The sequence below is a fragment of the Herpailurus yagouaroundi genome, unplaced genomic scaffold, assembly GCF_014898765.1.
Source record: "Herpailurus yagouaroundi ecotype Mexico unplaced genomic scaffold, PumYag 160, whole genome shotgun sequence".
Taxonomy (NCBI): domain Eukaryota; kingdom Metazoa; phylum Chordata; class Mammalia; order Carnivora; family Felidae; genus Herpailurus; species Herpailurus yagouaroundi.
Window position 1 is genome coordinate 53377287 of NW_024412401.1, and position 18256 is coordinate 53395542.

General features: G+C 49.6%; 1 protein-coding gene across 5 annotated transcripts in view; it reads right to left on the reverse strand.

Annotated features, from left to right (window-relative positions):
* The window catches only part of MED27 (mediator complex subunit 27), a 248821-nt gene that overhangs the window by 78533 nt on the left and 152032 nt on the right, over positions 1 to 18256 (reverse strand). For 4 of the 5 annotated variants that reach the window (XM_040482698.1, XM_040482699.1, XM_040482700.1 and 1 more), the window contains exon 5: positions 457 to 564. The exons of the other annotated variant lie outside the window; for it this stretch is intronic. In XM_040482698.1, the coding sequence (XP_040338632.1) occupies positions 457 to 564 (108 nt within the window). The remainder of the gene's footprint in view (positions 1 to 456; positions 565 to 18256) is intronic. 5 annotated transcript variants of the gene reach the window in all.

Here is an 18256-nt window from a genome sequence, read left to right on the forward strand (position 1 = left end):
CGTTAGTTTCATGGAAAAAGATCAGAAGCAGGCTGTGTGTCAAACTAACTCTAAGTTTCCTCATGGTTCTAGGAAAAGCAAGATGCCGAAAATGCCCAACCCTGGGCTATTGATGTGCTTGCACTACTAGGCAAAAAGGAAAAAAAAAAAAGACAAAGAAATCCATTTCCTCAGAAGACACATTTAATGAGGCAACTGGGGTCTAAGGTGATAAATTAGAAATTCAACTAAGGGCATCAGGCTTAAAGGAACAAGCAGAAGCATGATGAAAAATGCAGGGGGAGAGAGAGAAATGTTTTTCTGTGCAACGTTCATCTTCCTACTGATAAACTATGCTGGCTGATCATTTCGGCTATGACTGCTGGCGTCTAATGTCATTCATCTGGGACTCTACTACATCTGCTCTGGGATACGGGAAATAAAGGGAAACAGAACAGAAGACTCCAGAACGCTTACCTTGCCATCTTCCGTGTAGACATTTTCATTATATCCCTTAACTATTGTTCGATCAATGAACAGGCTCCGCATGACGACAATCACTTTCAACACCTTTCCCAAGGTCACCTGTCAAAACACGTGCACGTGGGCATGAGAGCTTACACTCGAACATGCAAATGCAGGAAGCGGGGCAAGACGATGCGAACAAGAAAGGGTCACCTCTCCCTCTTGTTCCAGAGGGACGTGCCGGAGGGCCTTCTGAGGGAAGACATCCTCAAACGTTCATGAACCAGCCCGGAGAACAAGGCCCTCCCGCCGTTGCTTCAGGGTGGACGGGTCCCCATTTATCCACCTGTGCCGAATTTATTCAGATTTTTGGCTTCTAAATCTCAAGATAAGTTCCGTATGTTTACTATTTGACGGATAAAATGAAATTTCTTTCTATTTGGTTCCATCTTAAGATGATCTGTTCAAAGGCTATCTATGATTCTGGCATCCCAGGATTTGGTAAACGCATTTGTTTGCCTGTTATTTCGTGGCCCCACGTACGCACAAGGATTATGTAGAGACGACAACAGAGAGATGACAGGCAGGTGCCAAATGACCGCCTGGCTCAGCGATCTATTTATAATAGCTGGTAGTAGGTGGAGACACAACACCAAGTAAGTTCTGGAGGTAAATGGAAAGTAGCTGAATTTTGTCTCCAAAAAGGGACACGATCCTGGAAACCCATTAAGTGCTTTCACTCTGTTAGAAACGAAGCATGTATTCAGGATAAAAAAACAAAACCCACACACCTAAAAAAGCACGCAGTTTCCTATAACGCCAGGGAAGAAGTAACCCGCCGTGCTTGCTGGGACGGGCTGGGCACTAAGACTAGAAGCGGCACCTCCCTTGCTTCCAGGGGCTCACGTAACTCTGCCAATACTCTGCTAAGCCTCTTGTGTTCATTTCCTAGATGAGACCCTAGAGGCATACTTGGAACAGGACCTATCCTAGGCCCACGGTCTGGGTTGTTTGATGAGGCTCCAATATCAGAGGATGGACCCCAAAAGACCCCCCTGTCCCAATCCTTTTTTTTTTTCCTAATTAAACAAAAAAAATTTTTTTTTTTTTACATTTATTTGAGAGACAGAGAGAGACAGAGTACAAGTGGGAGAGGGGCAGAGAGAGGGAGACACAGAATCCAAAGCAGGCTCCAGGCTCTGAGCTGTCAGCACACGGCCCGATGCGGGGCTCGAACTCACAAACTGTGAGATCATGACCTGAGCCAAAGTCGGATGCTTAACTGACTGAGCCCCCCAGGCGCCCCCCACCCCCCGCCTCTCCCCCCGCCTGCCCCAATCCTAACTCCACGAGCCAACATGCACTCTGTTTCTGTGGATGCCGCCCTCAACCGTCCTCTCCTTATTTCCCTGTTCTCCACAGCTTCTAGCCGACTGTCCACAGCAAAAACCCTCCTCTTTCCTCGACTAGTCCTGGAGGGGCAGAGAACATTCCTAGTATCCGGTTCCTTCAGGAACTTCTAAGTGCTGAGAGGAGCCCTCTATTTTTGTATGTTTAAAATGGCCCAGGATTATACACAGTGTAAGAAAAAGATAGGATAGCCTTATTTACATTTGAGAGAGTGTTAATAAAAACCTCTCGTTTCTGTGTAGTACTTTCAAATATTGTATACCACGTAGCATTTCATGGGCCATTTCTTGTATCCCTGGAAATCACTATTGAAGGATGTCAATAAACCACCAAGGTAGGAGCAACGGCTCTCTCTAGCTTACACCCCCCCCCGCGGGGGGGGGGGGGGGCAGGAAAGAAAAGAATCAAATTAATGGTTTGGTAATCATCAGCACTGGAATGAGCAGCCTCTCACTGGGCTGCAGTGGAAATCCAACACACCTTTCCCAACAGGGCCACCGTTTTCAACCGCCCTTTGCGAATAAGCAGAGATAACTAAGCAATTATTTCCTTAAAAAAACTAAAGTCTAGCTGACTTTAACCAATAAACTGCCTCTGTCATTTATCAGGCTTTTTAAGATGGAATTCAAAGAGAACACACACTAAAAACACTAGATATTTTATATGGAAAACTTTTGTTGTTGTTGTTGTTGTTGTTTTCAACGTGTTTTATTTATTTTTGGGACAGAGAGAGACAGAGCATGAACGGGGGAGGGGCAGAGAGAGAGGGAGACACAGAGTCGGAAACAGGCTCCAGGCTCCGAGCCATCAGCCCAGAGCCCGACGCGGGGCTCGAACTCCCGGACCGCGAGATCGTGACCTGGCTGAAGTCGGACGCTTAACCGACTGCGCCACCCAGGCGCCCCTTTTTGTTGTTTTTAAGAGTGACTTTTGATACTTTAAACCTAACAAATACTAAAAAGTTAACTAATAAATAAGCTTGCTATAGAAAATCGAAAATTGGAGTAAAAAGGAAGAAAATAATCATTCACAGTCTGCCCTTCTAAACTGTTAACATTTGGGGGGGGCGGGTATTTCCTTTCAACCTTTTTACTCTCCAAGATCTATGGACTCCACAGAAAGAGAGGCCAGACCTGTGGCTGCCAGAGATGGAGGGCGGGGCAGTAGGCGAGCAAAGGGCACAATGGTCCAGTTACACTACAGGTAACATCACCCACGATGACCTCAGCTAGCACTGCGGCAGGACGTGCAGGAAAGCAGTTTCCAGAGTAAATCCTACAAGTTCTCTTTACAGGGAGAAGTCTCTCCTTTTTTCCTCTTCTTTCTGGTACTTCTATTCCAGAAGATGGATGTTAGCTGAGCCTCCTGTGGTAATCGTTTCGCATCAAACTTACACAGTGGTGTAAATCGATTACTTTGGACTAAAACCGGAGGAAAGAAAGAGCTACTGTTTCTGAATTTTTGACATGGTTGTAATTGAAGCCATATATATAATTTCAAATCACATTTTTATTTAAAATTCTGACATCAGCACCCGTTACACATCACCGTGCAGTCTCCAAAAATGGTGGCTGCGTAGCATTCCACTTAGTGGGTCTATTTATAATTTCTTTAACCATTCTCCTACTGCCGGACATGAGTTGCTTCTAAGTTTTCCCTAATATAAACATGCCTACCGTGTGCATTTTTGTTTTTGTTTTTGAGATGTTTATTTTTGAGAGAAAGAGAGAGAGACTGAGAGAGCATCAGTGGGGGACAGGCAGAGACAGAAGGGGACAGAGGATCTGAAGCGGGATCTGTGTTGACAGCTCGATGCGGGGCTTGAACCCACAAACTGTGAGAACATGACCTGAGCCGAAGTCGGACACAACCAACTGAGTCACCCAGGTGCCACTACAATGTGCATTTTTGTTCACCATCTTCGTTGCGTCTGGGATGACTTCCTGAAGATCTGTAGAACTGTAATTACTGGGGCCAACAGGACAACTATTTTAAGGCTTCTGATACAATCTGCCAGCCAACCATGAACCACAAGGGTTATGCCAGCCAGAAAGGTACGAATGCAGCTATTTCACTCTTGTCTTGCCAGCAACGGGTGCCATTAAATCAAAACAAAAGTAAAACCACCCTTCTGGAGGGAGCAACTTAGTTATTATTATTATTTTTTTAATGTTTATTTGCTCCTGAGAGAGGGAGAGAGAGCGCGAATGGGGGAGGAGCAGAGCGGGGAGAGACAGGGGATCCAAAGCAGCCCCCGACAGCAGCGAGCCCGATGTGGGGCTCCAACTCAGGAACCGTGCAATCATGATCTGAAGTCAGACGCTCAAAGGACTGAGCCCCCCAGGCGCCCCTTAATTTCTTTAACCCATCTATTATGGAAGATTTAAACACATATACAAAGGTAAGTGAAATAAAACAAAGAACCTCCACAGACCCACAGTTCGACAGTTACAGCTCCCGGAAAACCCCGTTTCACCGCTACCCCCACCTACTTTGCCCTTTTCCTGCGTTATTTTGAAACAGGTAACAGCCGTAACATTGTTTCATCTGTAAACATTTTCCTTCCGTGGCTCTAAAGGATAAGGGCGCACAAAGCAAAACGCACAAGATTATGATGCCATCCCCCATCCCAATCAACAAGAATTCTCCAATATTATCAAGACTGAAGTGGTCAGGGCTCAGATTTTCAACGGTCTCGTAGATGCCACTCTTAAGAACGTCTGCTTGTACCAGGATCTGAATACGGTCCACACCATGTGACGGGCTGACACGTCTCATAAGGCTCGCCTAAAGGTTCCCCATCGCCACCCTGCCCCCCTCCCCACCCCATCCCCTTTTATTTGTTGAAGAAACTGGGTCAGTTTTTTTTTCTATAGCGTTCTCCATAGTCTGGATTTTGCTGATGGTGCCCCCATGGTGTATTTTACACGTTCCTCCTCACTCTGTACTTCCTGTAAACTGGCAGGAGAGGAGATTCAGCGTGATTTCTTTTGGCTCGACGAGTTCACAGGCGGTGTCACCGTCTACCAACAGGAGGCAAGCAAGCTTGGGTGTCTCGGTAGGTGATGCTGGCAGCTGCTGACCCATTAATTCACCAGGGGTCTGTGCTGGCCACACACCAGGGTGACCATTCCGTCTTCATTTATCAGCTGGAACACTTTTATAAAGAGAAACCTCCCCTCATCTACGATTCGGCTACTCAGTGGTTGAGTTTATTACGCAGGAGGAGAGGCAGGATAAATGCTCCGTTCTTTCCCTTTATTTACCAGTTTTTGAAACAACGCATCAATTCACTAGTTTCCTTCCCGTGTAGACGGCTCAGTTTTCCACCCAACATCATTATAAACTCGTGGATTGAAACATATTTGATGTATCTGTATCTGATGCGATTATTAGCCTCACAGTCTTACTGATGCTCACACTGTCCTGTCTGTGGCCAGGGGGCATCTCCCTGGTTGAGTCCTTCCGGCACACTCTAGTCTCTGTGCCTTGCTTTCTGGTGCAGGGCATTCCAGGCTTGTCTTGTTACAATTCCTGCCCGAGCTCATGAGTCAGCCGTTTCCTCCAAGAGTCCTACTTTTCAGTGGGAAATGGCATTTCACGACCACGATCAGGGCAAGAGAGGCAAATAATTTTGACCGGTTAAAATTTTTCTTTTCCCTTTTATGAATATGAATTAGCTCAATATTTTCCTGTCCACTTCTCCCTTAGCCTGTAATCGTTTAGACAGCGAACACCCCCACAGCTTGTGCCCATACTGGGCTGTAGCAGTTCGTGGACAACTTTATTATCTCTCAAACCGGTAAAGCTCCATGAAGTCTACCCACGCTTATTTTTTAGAAAGCCAGAAAGGACCCTGGTGTTCATCTAGGTTGAATATGCATAGATTTATGGCTTTCTGAATTTTTAACATGGTCATAACGAAACTACGGATGCGACTTTGAAGCCTGAGAGTGAGGCCCTGGAATCGGGTGCACTCGGGTCTCAGCTCTGCTGCTGGAAAGCCTGGCATCTGCCTTCTCTGAAGGTCAGTTTCCTCCAACCCAGGGCAGACGATGACAGCCCCACCTCGGGGTGGCAGTGAGGAGTCGGTGCGCTGAGAAAGCTGCACAACAGGCCCGGCACAGGGTGCATCCCAGGGGCAGCTGTCGCTACTCGGCCCAAGCCCTCGCCTGGACTTGGCAGAGGTGAGATCGCTCGAAGCCGGTTAACGTCAAAGCCGGATCCACGACGGGTGCTGCCTCCAGTTCAGCGAACTTGGCACTGGCGTTAATCTGCCTTCTTCTGCTATCACACCTGGGGCTAAAGGGAAGCTGCAGAGAAGGGGTGACGGTCGGGCTGGGCCCTGAGGTCCGAACAAAAATGTGCCTTCCGATGAGCGGCTGCCGAGTCAGGGCCAGGGTCAGGGCAGTTTAGCGGAAGATGTGAATGAAGCTGTCATGTGGGCTGATCTAGACAGACCCTGCTGACACCCAAAAGAAGCCATTTAGTGTGCAGGTCAAGTGCACTGGGCTTCCTTCCCATGTCTGCCACCGGGCGGTGCGATCAAGGGGAAGGCAAACAATCTCTCCTGCCTGTTTGCTCAGCTGCGGAAGTCGGAGGGCCCGAGAGGAAATCAAACGAGTCGGTCCACGTGAAACACGTGGCTACCGCTGTGGCACACGACAGCACGAGACGGCGGTCGGCGTTGTTTCTCCTCAGTGTGGTGTGGTGGACAGGGCTGCGGGAGCCTCTGGAGCTCCACCGAGATGGTGCTTGACGAATGTTCTCTAACGGGCTTTCCAGCCCTCACGTCACTCTGCAAGGATTCACCTCCTCACCTGTCTAGACTGCTCTAGCGTAGAAGGTAACTGGATGCACCAGGCTGTATTGACCTTGCAGTTCCGGTAGACTGATACAGCAAGGTGTCGCGTACCAGCCCACGGACAGGGTTTTAGGGTTCTACAGCGTAGCCAACGCCGGCCACGGTCACAGGCGACACGCCCAGCGACCGGGGCTACAGGCTGGTTGCTGGCAACTGCCGGGGATACCGCAAATAAAGCTAATGCCATCTGGTAATGAAGCGGGCTTGCTGTTACCAAGGTAACACTTCTTCTATACCAAGCAGCACATTTCTGGAGAGCTCACTCACTACTCCTGTGACTGTCCCCATGAGGGTTCAAATGGCAAGTTGTGAGGAATCTGAGGAAGCCTCCCAGCCGCTCGCTGGCCTTCCAAGGAGGTGCCCTTAGACATGCTGCCACGGCCTCGTCCCTCGTCAGGCTAGCTGTGCTCTAGGCAGCTGGGGCCGCGTCGGTGGTCTTCCCTATGGGGTCTCACAGTGGTTGCCTACCAAGGCGCGTAGCCCAGCAAGAGAATTTCTAGTTCACGAGGGCAAGGCGAGTCGCAAGATAAGGGGAAGCAGGAGGAAAGTTGAGGATAACAGCAAAAACACTTAGTTGCGTTCAGCCACCGACTGTTGCCTACCACAAAGTTACCAAATCTGGTAGTTGAGATGTTGTCTATACTGGCAGACCACGTGAGCTTAGAAGTTGAGAGAAACTGATCGCCTAAAAGCTTATTCCCCTGGGGCGTGTGCAGAGGGAAAGGCACTTTGAAACTGAACAGTATCTGTGTTTAGGATACAGGGGAGGTGAGTGGACCAAAAAGCTCATTTGCATGGGGAGCCCAGGACCGGATCCGGCATCCCTGAGCAAGCATAAAGCATGCGTGTGGGAGGTGAAGGGGGGTAGCACGATCTCTGTCATTCAGACAAAGGCCACGTGGCTGAGCAGGGGGGTCGGAGGGAAGGAGAGAAGCCAACCATACAGTCATCATCAAATGTCATTTTCCAAGTATAACCATGGGAAAAGTCAAATATGTTAAGCAGACCCCTTAATATGTTAATTTGTACTTTAACTGACGTCTGCTGTGCTTTAAGTGATGTCCGTCAAAGTGTGGTTAGAAGGGTGGGGATGGGGAGGGAGGGACAGCCACAGAGGCATCTCTACCCAGGCTCAGGAGTAATTATCTTTCAGTATGGTGCTATTAAGAACATTCCTCTTGGGGCGCCTGGGTGGCGCAGTCGGTTAAGCGTCCGGCTTCAGCCAGGTCACGATCTCGCGGTCCGTGAGTTCGAGCCCCGCGTCAGGCTCTGGGCTGATGGCTCAGAGCCTGGAGCCTGTTTCCGATTCTGTGTCTCCCTCTCTCTGCCCCTCCCCTGTTCATGCTCTGTCTCTCTCTGTCCCAAAAATAAACGTTGAAAAAAAAAATTTTTTTTGAAAAAAAAAACAACCAAAAAACGTTCCTCTTGGTGTTAATTCCAAAGAAAGAAAAGGATAAAGTGAATGGTTTCGGTAAACATTTACCGAATACCTACACGTCCTGGGTGAGGACACAGAGTCAATCGTGTAACCTTAGCACTGGAAAGGACTTAAAAAAATCAGTTTTCTCAACTCCCCCATTTTTTTTGTAAGTAGGCTTCATGCCCATTGCCGAGCCCAACGCAGGCCTTGAAACTCATGACCCTGAGATCAAGAGTCGGATGCTTAACTGACCAAGCCACGTGCGTGGCCTTCTTCAACTCCCCCATTTTATTTTTTAATTTTTAAAAAATCTTTATTTATTTTTGAGGGAGAGAGAGAGACAGAGCATGAGCAGGGGAGGGGCGGAGAGAGAGGCGACAGAATCAGAATCAGAAGTAGGCTCCAGGCTCTGAGCTGTCAGCATGGGGCCCCACGCGGGGCTTGAGTCCATGAGCCACGAGACCATGACCTGAGGCGAAGGTGGACTCTCAACCGACCAAGCCAAGCCACCCAGGTGCCCCTCAACTCCCCCCATTTTTAAAGAAGGTTAAGGAGTGTCGAATATGGCTCCTGCCTTGAAGGAGGTGATAAAACCAGCGTGTGCCTGAAATAATTTCAGGGCACATAAGTGCCACAGCACGTGGGGCTCACAGCGTAGGAAGAATTTCGGGGAGGGGGGGTGCTCCATCACTAAGCTGTCTGGCACAATCAGAAAGTGCTTGGTCTGGCATCTGTCCGATTTAGCACACATTTTGACAAGTGGGGCTGGTTGTATAGACGAGCAATCCCCAAATGGTATTTCACGGAACATTCCTCCAAAAGATGTTCTCAGACGTGGCCTGGAACAAATGTCCAGTGCCACCCAGTCTTTTCCCTGTCTCCTGGAGGTCTTCCCCCGCGGACTGCAGCCTTACCACTTGACTCCAGAACAAGGACAGAGATGTGCCAAAGAACCCTGGGGTGCAGCCCGGCTAGGTGTCTTACCGTCATTCTTAATAGAAGGAAGCTGAGGTCTCGAAAGATCGGAGTCCAAGTTGCCCGCTTTTCTGTGCAGGGTCAGAAGCATGCCTCTTGCTGTCCCCCTCCCACGCCTACCCCACGACCGGTCTCCCTAAATCACAAGAAATGGTGACCACAGAGCCTCGCTTCATCTAATCCTGCAGCCACCCGGCCGTCTTCTCTGGGACTCTGGTAAGTGGCTCAAAACCTTGCTTCAGACGACTCCTGGTTTCCCTCACAAGTGGCTTTATACCCACACTCTGGACCCCATCTGTACAAGACCCTATTAAAGCACCTGTTTCCTCTAAATTTAGTGGTTTTTAACCAAAACTTAGCGCTCTGACTTCTGCATAGCTGCTAGGTATGTGCGGTCCCGACACTCACACCGGGCGAACTGTTCTCCCGACAGCCGGCTTCGAGAAGCCACGGCAGGACTGGAAACTAAGAGGAGCAGTGGGAAAGTGGCTGTTGCTTCCTTCTAGGAAAATGCTAAAACGGGATACAGCTACGAGGAAGTGGAGACAGACCAGCCCTGAAAGGCTGAAACTCCGGCAAAGCTGAGGTGTAGAAGACAGACCGGCTGGCAGTGGCCTGGAAGGGGGGGCCACCAGCACTGCGGTGAGATGGACAGTAATCGAACCGTAAAAAGAAAATGGGCTATGTGACTTGGAAACTAAGGGGTCAAAGTGAGGGACTGTCAGAGGCAAGATGGATGTTCTTCCAGGCTGAAGGTCACTCCTCTTGCTCAAAGGGTTGGATCAATTATACCTCCGATGATCAACGCCACGCAATGAAATGCAAGAGAAGAAAGGAAAAACGAAACTGGAAAGTAACCCCAGGTACAGCCCAGACTTGAGACGGAGTCCTCGAGTTCTGCTTTCCCCACTCCAGATCCTGTCTCCCAACAAGTCAGAAAGTCAACTGGCCAGCAGGGCACGAGGGCATGGCCGTTCGGTTTATGGACTCTGGGAGAAAGAGACCTGAGTTTAGATGTTAGCTCTGCCCCTTCCCGGCTGCATGATCTGGGACAAGTTCCCTGGCCTGTGAAGCCCCCATTTTCTCACCTGTGCACCCAGGATAAGGCTGTTGTGAGAGAAGTTACCCCAGACACGTGCAGTGCCCAGCACTGGGATTCACACACGGCAAGTACTCCAGCAGTGGTCAGGCTGGGCTACCCCCGCTGGTGCCCTGGTCATGGAGGGAGAGGCCCAAGCTCAAATTCTGCCTCTGCCACGTACAGAGCAGGGTGGCCCTGGGAAAACCAGCCCAGGGGAGCTCTGGCTGTGTCACCTCTAACGCGGAACCTTTATGAGAACGGGACAGCTAGTGGTATCCGGTCCCGAGGGGGGGCAGGTCACCACCGGCCCTTGCTATGCGGTGTAAGTTACGTGTAAGTTAGGGTGTTAATTACTAAACACCCTGCCTGAGAAGATGAGGCTATTTTGCATTAGTGGCTTACACTGTTGATGAGTGACCCCGACTCATTTGCTAAGAGCACCCATGTTAATGTTCGGGTACCTGATCCTCCTGAACCCCTGCCTCCCTTCTGGGCTTAGACCTGCCCTGGACAGAGGGGACTGTGCCAGAGAGCACGGATGCGTTTGACAAGCCTCATCAAAAGGTTTCAGGACAGGGATGGCCTAGGAAACAACTTCCTCTTTCACACACTAACTGTAAGTTTCCTCACCATCTTCCTACCCCTGCACCCTTGGCGATCCCATCAAAACAACACAAATTCACACACGGGGTTAAAAACCAGAGTGAACGCAGGTGGACTGTCCATCCCGATCTGGGTTTCCAGCTACCTGTGGGCTCCCCTTGCAGCGTTATGAAAAATTCCCCAAATCATCAAAAATAAAACTTAACTCACTTTCATTTATAAACTATATCTTCAACTACGTCCTAACAGCTCTTCTGGGAAAGAGGAGGGGTACTAACGCGCGGCCGGCATGAAAACCGGGGACCCCAGTTCCGGAAAGATTCACGTGCCTGCAGTGGGGTTCAGGTTAGCTGCCGAGAGGAGAAGCTGACCACCGTGTTCTCGAACACACTGACCATGGCGAGCTTCTCCTAGCAGACGTGAAGGGGAGTCTTCAACGACACGCATGTTTCCTGCATACCCTGTACTGAACACGCCGGCAGGGAGGCCCCCGCACGCATCGTTCCAGCTCGCGAGCTGACCTGCTTCCTGCACTGGAGGGGGGGGGGGGCCCAGTGGCAGAACCGGTCCGAGGGCGACCCCATCCGGGGCCCTGGAAGGGAAGGCTCCGCCCAGCCTGGCCAGGCCAATGGGACTGCCTCCTTCTAGAATTCGGACCGCAGAATGTGGAGACGAGCGGGAAGAAGCACAGCACTAGCACGAGAAGGAGGCCGTGTGGGAAGAGAGGGAAGGGGTGAAGGGGTGAGGAAGGAGCTGGGCAGAAGGACAGACAGACACATGGCCACGACCCAGAGCCGCCGTGGACCCCAAATGCCTTGCTCTTCCCTTCCTCCCAACGGTTCTTTGTTAAATAGGGATTGTATGCAGGCCGGGCCTCGAGTACACAGAGATAAAGAAACACACGTTATACAGCGACAGGCAACACATTAGTATAAAGAAAGGAACACGATTTGCAAGAAGTTTCGAAGGAAATGAAGAAAAGGGGGGCAGCTTAAAGAGAGATTTGGGTAACACCTACGTGTGAAAAAGGTGACATTTACATCAGATCGTTCAGTTCGCTCAAATATTTATTCAACGAACACCCACTATGTGCCACATGTTCTAAGGCTTAGAGATGGAGTGAATGACACAACGTCTCACGAATGGACATTCTTCGTGGGGGCAGCTCTGGGCAGACAGCAAACAAACCTAAGACCATTTCACCGCACGGGGCGACAAAGACAAGGGGGTGGTTCAAGTTCGGCAGAAACCAAGCTCGCCCGTGTCAGTGCTGGGGCGCAGCAGCCCGGGCTGGGGGAGGAGCCTGTGCGAAGGCCCAGGCGGGGGAAGACTGGGCGTCCTGGGAGCGGTGGGGCGGGTGAGAAGGTGGCATGTGCTGGGTAGAGGTAGGCCAGGTTGGCCACGAGGAGCCCCTGAGGCTCTGGTAAGGCCTCTGCTGTTAGTCTGGGAGAAACGGGAAGCCACTACAGGGTTTTCAGCAGAGGAATGACAAGTCTGCTGTGTGCTTTTACAAAACACGCCCCTGGCTGCTTCACGGAAGCATCGAGAGAAGGAAGGCGGGGACTCTGAGCAGGGGCGATGCCAGTAGAGATGGTGAGAAGCCGATGGATTCGGGACATAGAGGACACGAGGTGCCAGAGACTGGACGCGAGGTGAGAAAGAGGCAGCTAGAAGCTTAAGGCAAAGTCTAGGTTTCCGGCTGGAGCACCAGGTTGACAGTTTTGCTCTTTATTGAGACGAAGTGAGGAAGAAGAGGGGAAAACCACTTGCTTTTTGTCAAGCTGAAGGTACTCCTGAAATACCTAAGTGGAGAGATGCTTGATGGGCAGTCTGGAGACTAGGATTCACAGCTCAAGTTCACGAACGAGCATAAGAGTCGCTGGTTCTCAGGGGAGCCGAAACGTCGTGACCCACGCACCCGAGCGGCACGGTCTGGGCTCTGAAGTGCTCAGGGACGCTCTTCCCCGGGGAGGCAGGACTGGGAACTGACACAGGGGCTCTGCCTCTGATGAGGCAGATGAAGCCCAGGCGGAGGTGGTCCCCGGCCACATCTGCCGCTTGTCACCTGCCTGAGAATGGTACCCACGGTGCCCTCTGTGGCAAACTTGGCCCCGTTACATCTCTACTTCTTGTGTCGATACCCTGTTAGACCGTACTTGGCTTTTTAATATTTCGACTGTAGGATGTGTGCCAACTTGACCTTGATGTAGGAAATTTTAATTCAAATCAATACAGGGACAAGGTCACTTTAAAATCCAATTAATATGAATGGGAAAATATGCCCCACAGTTCTGAGGGCTGCAAATGGAACAGTTGCAAGTTAACAACAACAAAAGACACATCCACACAAGCCTGGCTGGTCCTTCTGTTTGATAAGGCAGCTAGCTGTGTGCCCTTAAATACATGCGGTAGTTAGAATACCGACAAACTTTTTTCTGTCGGGGCAGGGGCTCTATTTAGGGTAGCTTAAAATTAAACTGTAGTTTGTCTGAAGAAAAACATAAAATGCAGTGAAAACTGTGAATTCCCATAACCCAATTTTAAATAAATTGAGCCCTGGACTTCGACTCACCCAAGAATCCCTAGAGAAATCTAAGGTGTTAATATAGTTTGAGTAGTAGCAATTTGCATTTATATAGAACACATTCACAAAACTGTTTGCCGGGATAACCAGAACATAAAGGGAAACCGAGGCACTGGTATTTGGAAGCCTTATTCCTGCAGGCATTAGGCAACCAGGGTGCCATGCTGTTCCTCCTCCTCAGATTTACTGCCTCTACACCTATACTTGGTTTCTTAGTAATGAGAAACGTTTCTTTTATGCCCCAAATCAGAGAGTCTTGTAAGAAATGACGAAATGTATTGTTATTTCAGGATCTTGTGGGGGGGGGGGGGGTTCTCTTTTCCTTCTGCTGTACTGCTGTCCCGTTTGGAATCTCACGTTTTTCAGCCTTAAGCCAGGTTGGAAGAGAATATAAATGATCCCACATCCACCTAAGGGAGTGAAGATTGCTTTGTAACTCCAAGAACAACTGCAAGTTACGTAAAACTGGGATGAGATATTGGGGTGCCAGGGATGTATAAGCCGATTCCTCAACTGACTTTACGTTCGCTCATTAAAGAAAAAGAAAAAGGCTACTCCATGCGGGACGTCACACGGTTGGGGCTTTTTAGGCTTTTCTGGCATCCCGGGGAACCCTTGCCGATCTGAGGTGCAGGTGTCCCGCACGGCAGGGCTGAGAAGAAAGCCTCCGCCTGAGCGCCGCCAGCTGAGGTCACAAGACGACCGTGCCAGTCCGTGCTCGCCTGTACAGGGGACACCGCAGAACAAATCAGAAGCAGCCCGACCCTCTGTGGCCAAAGGACGAGCTGGCTCCTGGCACAGGTCTGCTCCGTCCCCCCCCCCGTGTGGCCTGGCCCCGGGGGGTGGGGGTGGGGGCATGCTGCACTCTCCATCCATTCGAAGTAACGCAAACCGGCAGACTTCCCGTCCGTACCCGCACCCCCACCCCCACCCCCACCCCCCGCCGCCCCCGGCCAACCTCCCGTTACCTCATCTGCACTGGCATTAATGCTCTTCACATGCTCATTATTCTTTAATGATGCCTGTTTGTAAATAGCAGGACGGGATGCAATTAAACCATGAGAGGCTAAATAAACACACATACTAATTAGGATCTTTACAAGAGATTTTTTTTCATGTATAGACTGAAATTTACCTTTCATTAATCTAACTTAATTGCAATAGTGCACCAATAAAGAGTCAACACAAATTAAGTGCTCCAAATGATTTCTCCATATTAAGGGTGAGCAAGTGATCCTTCCTTTGGGTAACAAGCCCTGTTCTGCAGCAGGCGGGGAAAACATCGCAGCTCTGCACCAGGAGAGGGATTTCGGCAGGAAGACAGGTACTGCGCCATTATCGTGATGCTGGTGCTTCCGAGGCCTGAAGTTAAGGAGGTCGAGGCCATAGGTTCAAACTGCAGCCTCACCCCGCCTTGTGAGTCAACTAGCTTCGCTCGGTTCCATGGTAGCAGACGTCACGCCCTACGTTCGTTGGCTGTCACTGGGTCCGAGAGACATGCAGCAAAGGTTTGGATCAATTGGTTAAAATCTACTCCCACTCCTGGAATAATGATGCCCGGGAACGTTTGCTCTGTGGCAAGGCAGGACACTGTGGGTCTTTCTGTATGAAAAGGACATCTGGTATTTGCAGAAATAGAGGTTATTGTGCTTTCGCCTTTGATTTCAGAAGGCGTGGAAGATTATATACGTTTGGCACCTAAACTGAAACAGAATATGATGGCCCATCAACATTAGATCTTTTCTGCAGAGGCCTCAGGGCACCTAACAATTTATTCGTACGACAAATATTGACTTGAAGCCCTCTAGGCAGCAGGCGCCGGAGCAGGGTCAGGAAACTAGGAAAAATGTCACTCACTCCAGAATCCTTTTTATCTTTTGCAAACGTTGTCCCTCCCTAATCACTGATGCTGAACCACGCATCACTTTCTTTTCCTTGCCAGGTACAGACACGCATGGGCGCACAGAGCCCCCAGCTTCCCCACTGGCACCCTGGCTTGGGACCCACAGCTCTGAGAAAAGCCAGGCCCCGAAAGGTCCAGAGTGGCAACGTGGCTGCGGCAACCTCCCTGCAGAAGCGAGACTGGACATCACACTGAGTGACTAAGACAGCCTCAACTAGGTTCTTCGGTTCCTGCATGAGAAAGAATACTTGGGAAGTTCACCATGACAACATCTCCCAAAGTGTATTCCCTGGAAAGGGGTCCGCGGTCAAACATGTCGGGGAAACGGTGCATCCCTTCTCCTCCACCTGGAAGATTCGTGGTATGCGCAAGCATATTAAACGTTCTGAAAAGGACTGCAATAAAGTGTGAAATGAATCAAGGGAGACCGTGAAAGCAGACTCAGGTGGCCAGAAGGGAGAGCCGTACTACTCAACATTAGTCACAGGAAGAATCGTCAATCAGAGACCCCAGCAGAGGCATCCTTACCAGGAGAGCATCGTGATCGCAGGCCCAACAGGGAAGGACGGACCCTGCATCTCCCGCGAGAGACATCTCCCACGAGAGACATCTCCCACAAGAGAGCCACCACCCCAGCACTCGGCCAGTGAGAAACCGCCGTCACCCTGAACTCCTGCCAATCTCCAGTGAACTTCCGTTCAGGACAGCCTCTCCCAGCGCCCCTCCTCCTTCTCCTAAGATAACGCTCCTCTCCGTTCTTTGTTGCGCTGGCCCGTGGTTTTGCCCCAGCTTGCATGTCCCCAGTTGCAATTCTCCACTATTCCTGAATAAACCCATTTGTGCTGGTAAAACAACTTTTATTTTGAAAGTTAACAAAAGCAACCTTCTGTCTACCTTTGTTGAACCAGTTAGTACTTCCTGAACTTATGGCACATGTCAATTTCCTTAAGCGTTAGTATTCCAAGAAATGCACTGTCAGGAAACAAATAACTCGCCTATTCAACCAGCCACCGGCAAGCCTGGATCCTGTTCCTCCACTGAGACACACACCTTTCCTCCTTCCCTCCCTGGGAGCAGACACAAGACATCGGTGCTGCCCCTCCCCCACTCCTCCCAGAGCCTGGACCCCACTGGAGCTGGGCTCTCGAGCAGCAGACCAACAGAGCCTCCAAGGATGGGAAACGGCTCCCCGATAGACTGTGGGTAAAAATCCATCAGCTCTAACACATTTAATTACTCCCAGCTCAAGAACTTTCAAAGATTCACTCTGAAATTTATTTTTATGGTTACACGGTAAGTCTCTGAAAATCCGAGTCTTCAAACAGCATCACCGACAGCCCTCACTTAATCGCTCTGGTAGATCATATATAAAAACAAAATAGAGCTAAAAAAAAAATCATTCCATGTTAGTGAACAGATGTCTGGCCCATTTGCAATTAATACGACCCACTTCCATACAATCAGACTGCTTAAAATTCCTGGAACAAGATGTAAAAGTTAAGATGCAAATGTTCCGATTTTAATGAGAATGAATGGAAACTATAAAATCCTCTCTCCCTTTGAGGGAAGGTACAATCTACATGTAAGTCTCAACTGCACACTAAATTTATCAACAAAACAATCATTTGATAAAGCCTGTGTGAAAGAAGAAAATAGAACCAGGAAAGTCAGGAGTATATTCAGAAAGCATTTCCTACCCAAATTAAATGTTGTCAGAACCATCATTCTTTTAAGAAGCTTTAAAGAAAACCTGACTCATTTCAATTTATTTCTGCCAGTTACCTGCATGTCCTGGGAACCTCTTGCGTTTCTTTGAATCCCTGGAACCTTTTCACGGGCAGTAGGGGAGAGTGACAGAAAGATCAGGATTTTGAAGTTTCTTGCATCTTGGTTCGAACCCCACGCAGCTCCAGCACTTAATGTGACCTTGAACAAGTTATTTAACCTCCCGGGTCTCAGTGTTCTTATCTGTAAAATGGCAGTATTGCCCCCTGCACTGAGGGGTTGGTGTGAAAAATCAATAAGCATTCCTAGACTGAAGGGCCAAACAGAGGAGCACACGGTAGGCACGTTAAATGGCACAGTGATTAGAATTATGTTCACGGCAGCGGCAGGGGCATACGGTTCAAGCGTCACAAGACAAGCCTCACGTCTGATTTTTAGTTCTCCCTGCGTGGAAAGCTTGTCAGTCGGCTCACCCAAATCTCACCCCTTCCTCGATGGTCCAGTTGTGTTGTCTCTCCTGTAGTCTGTGTTTTCACCAGGCAGCAGGGAGTGGGTCTCTCGAGGTGTGAGTCCCACCCAACTCCTTCTAGATCGGATGCCCAACCCCGCTTCACCCCATTAGCTCTGGGTGGAAACTGACATTTCCAACAGGCCCCAGGGGCCCCAGTGATTCTCCGAATATTGGTGAGGTGCCTAACACGGGCGGTGCTCAAGTCCGTCTTTGGTGAATTAAAAACAAAACAAAACAAAACAAAACAAAACAAAACAAAACAGAAGAAAAAAACTCGAACTCTCCCAGCTCCTCGTTTTCAACCATTCTTTCAACAGCTATTAACAGGTACCCCTTCTGTGCTAGGCATAGCTCTAAGTCTGGCAAATACGAGTAAGAACAAGAAAGAATTTGGTAACGTTCTGTTTTTCTGGAAGAACTCACGGTGTCGTGGGGGATTTGCTCAAAGGTGAGGGTGGAAGGACTGGGACCAGGCACTGACCCTCCTTTTGCCTTCTGTGACTGGCACGAGCTCTGTGGAAACCAGGCACTCGAGTATTGGATGACAACGGTGAACAAAATCAAGACCGTATGGCTTCAAAAGCACAGGAACATTCTAGAGAGTTGGTAGTGGTTCAGAAGCATCCAGAAATGAGAGGCCATGCAGGTTATCAGAAAGAACAAGCACTTTGGAGTCGAAGTGACAGAGGTTAAACCTCAGCTTTGCCACTTGTTTGCTACGTGCCTCTGGCAATTT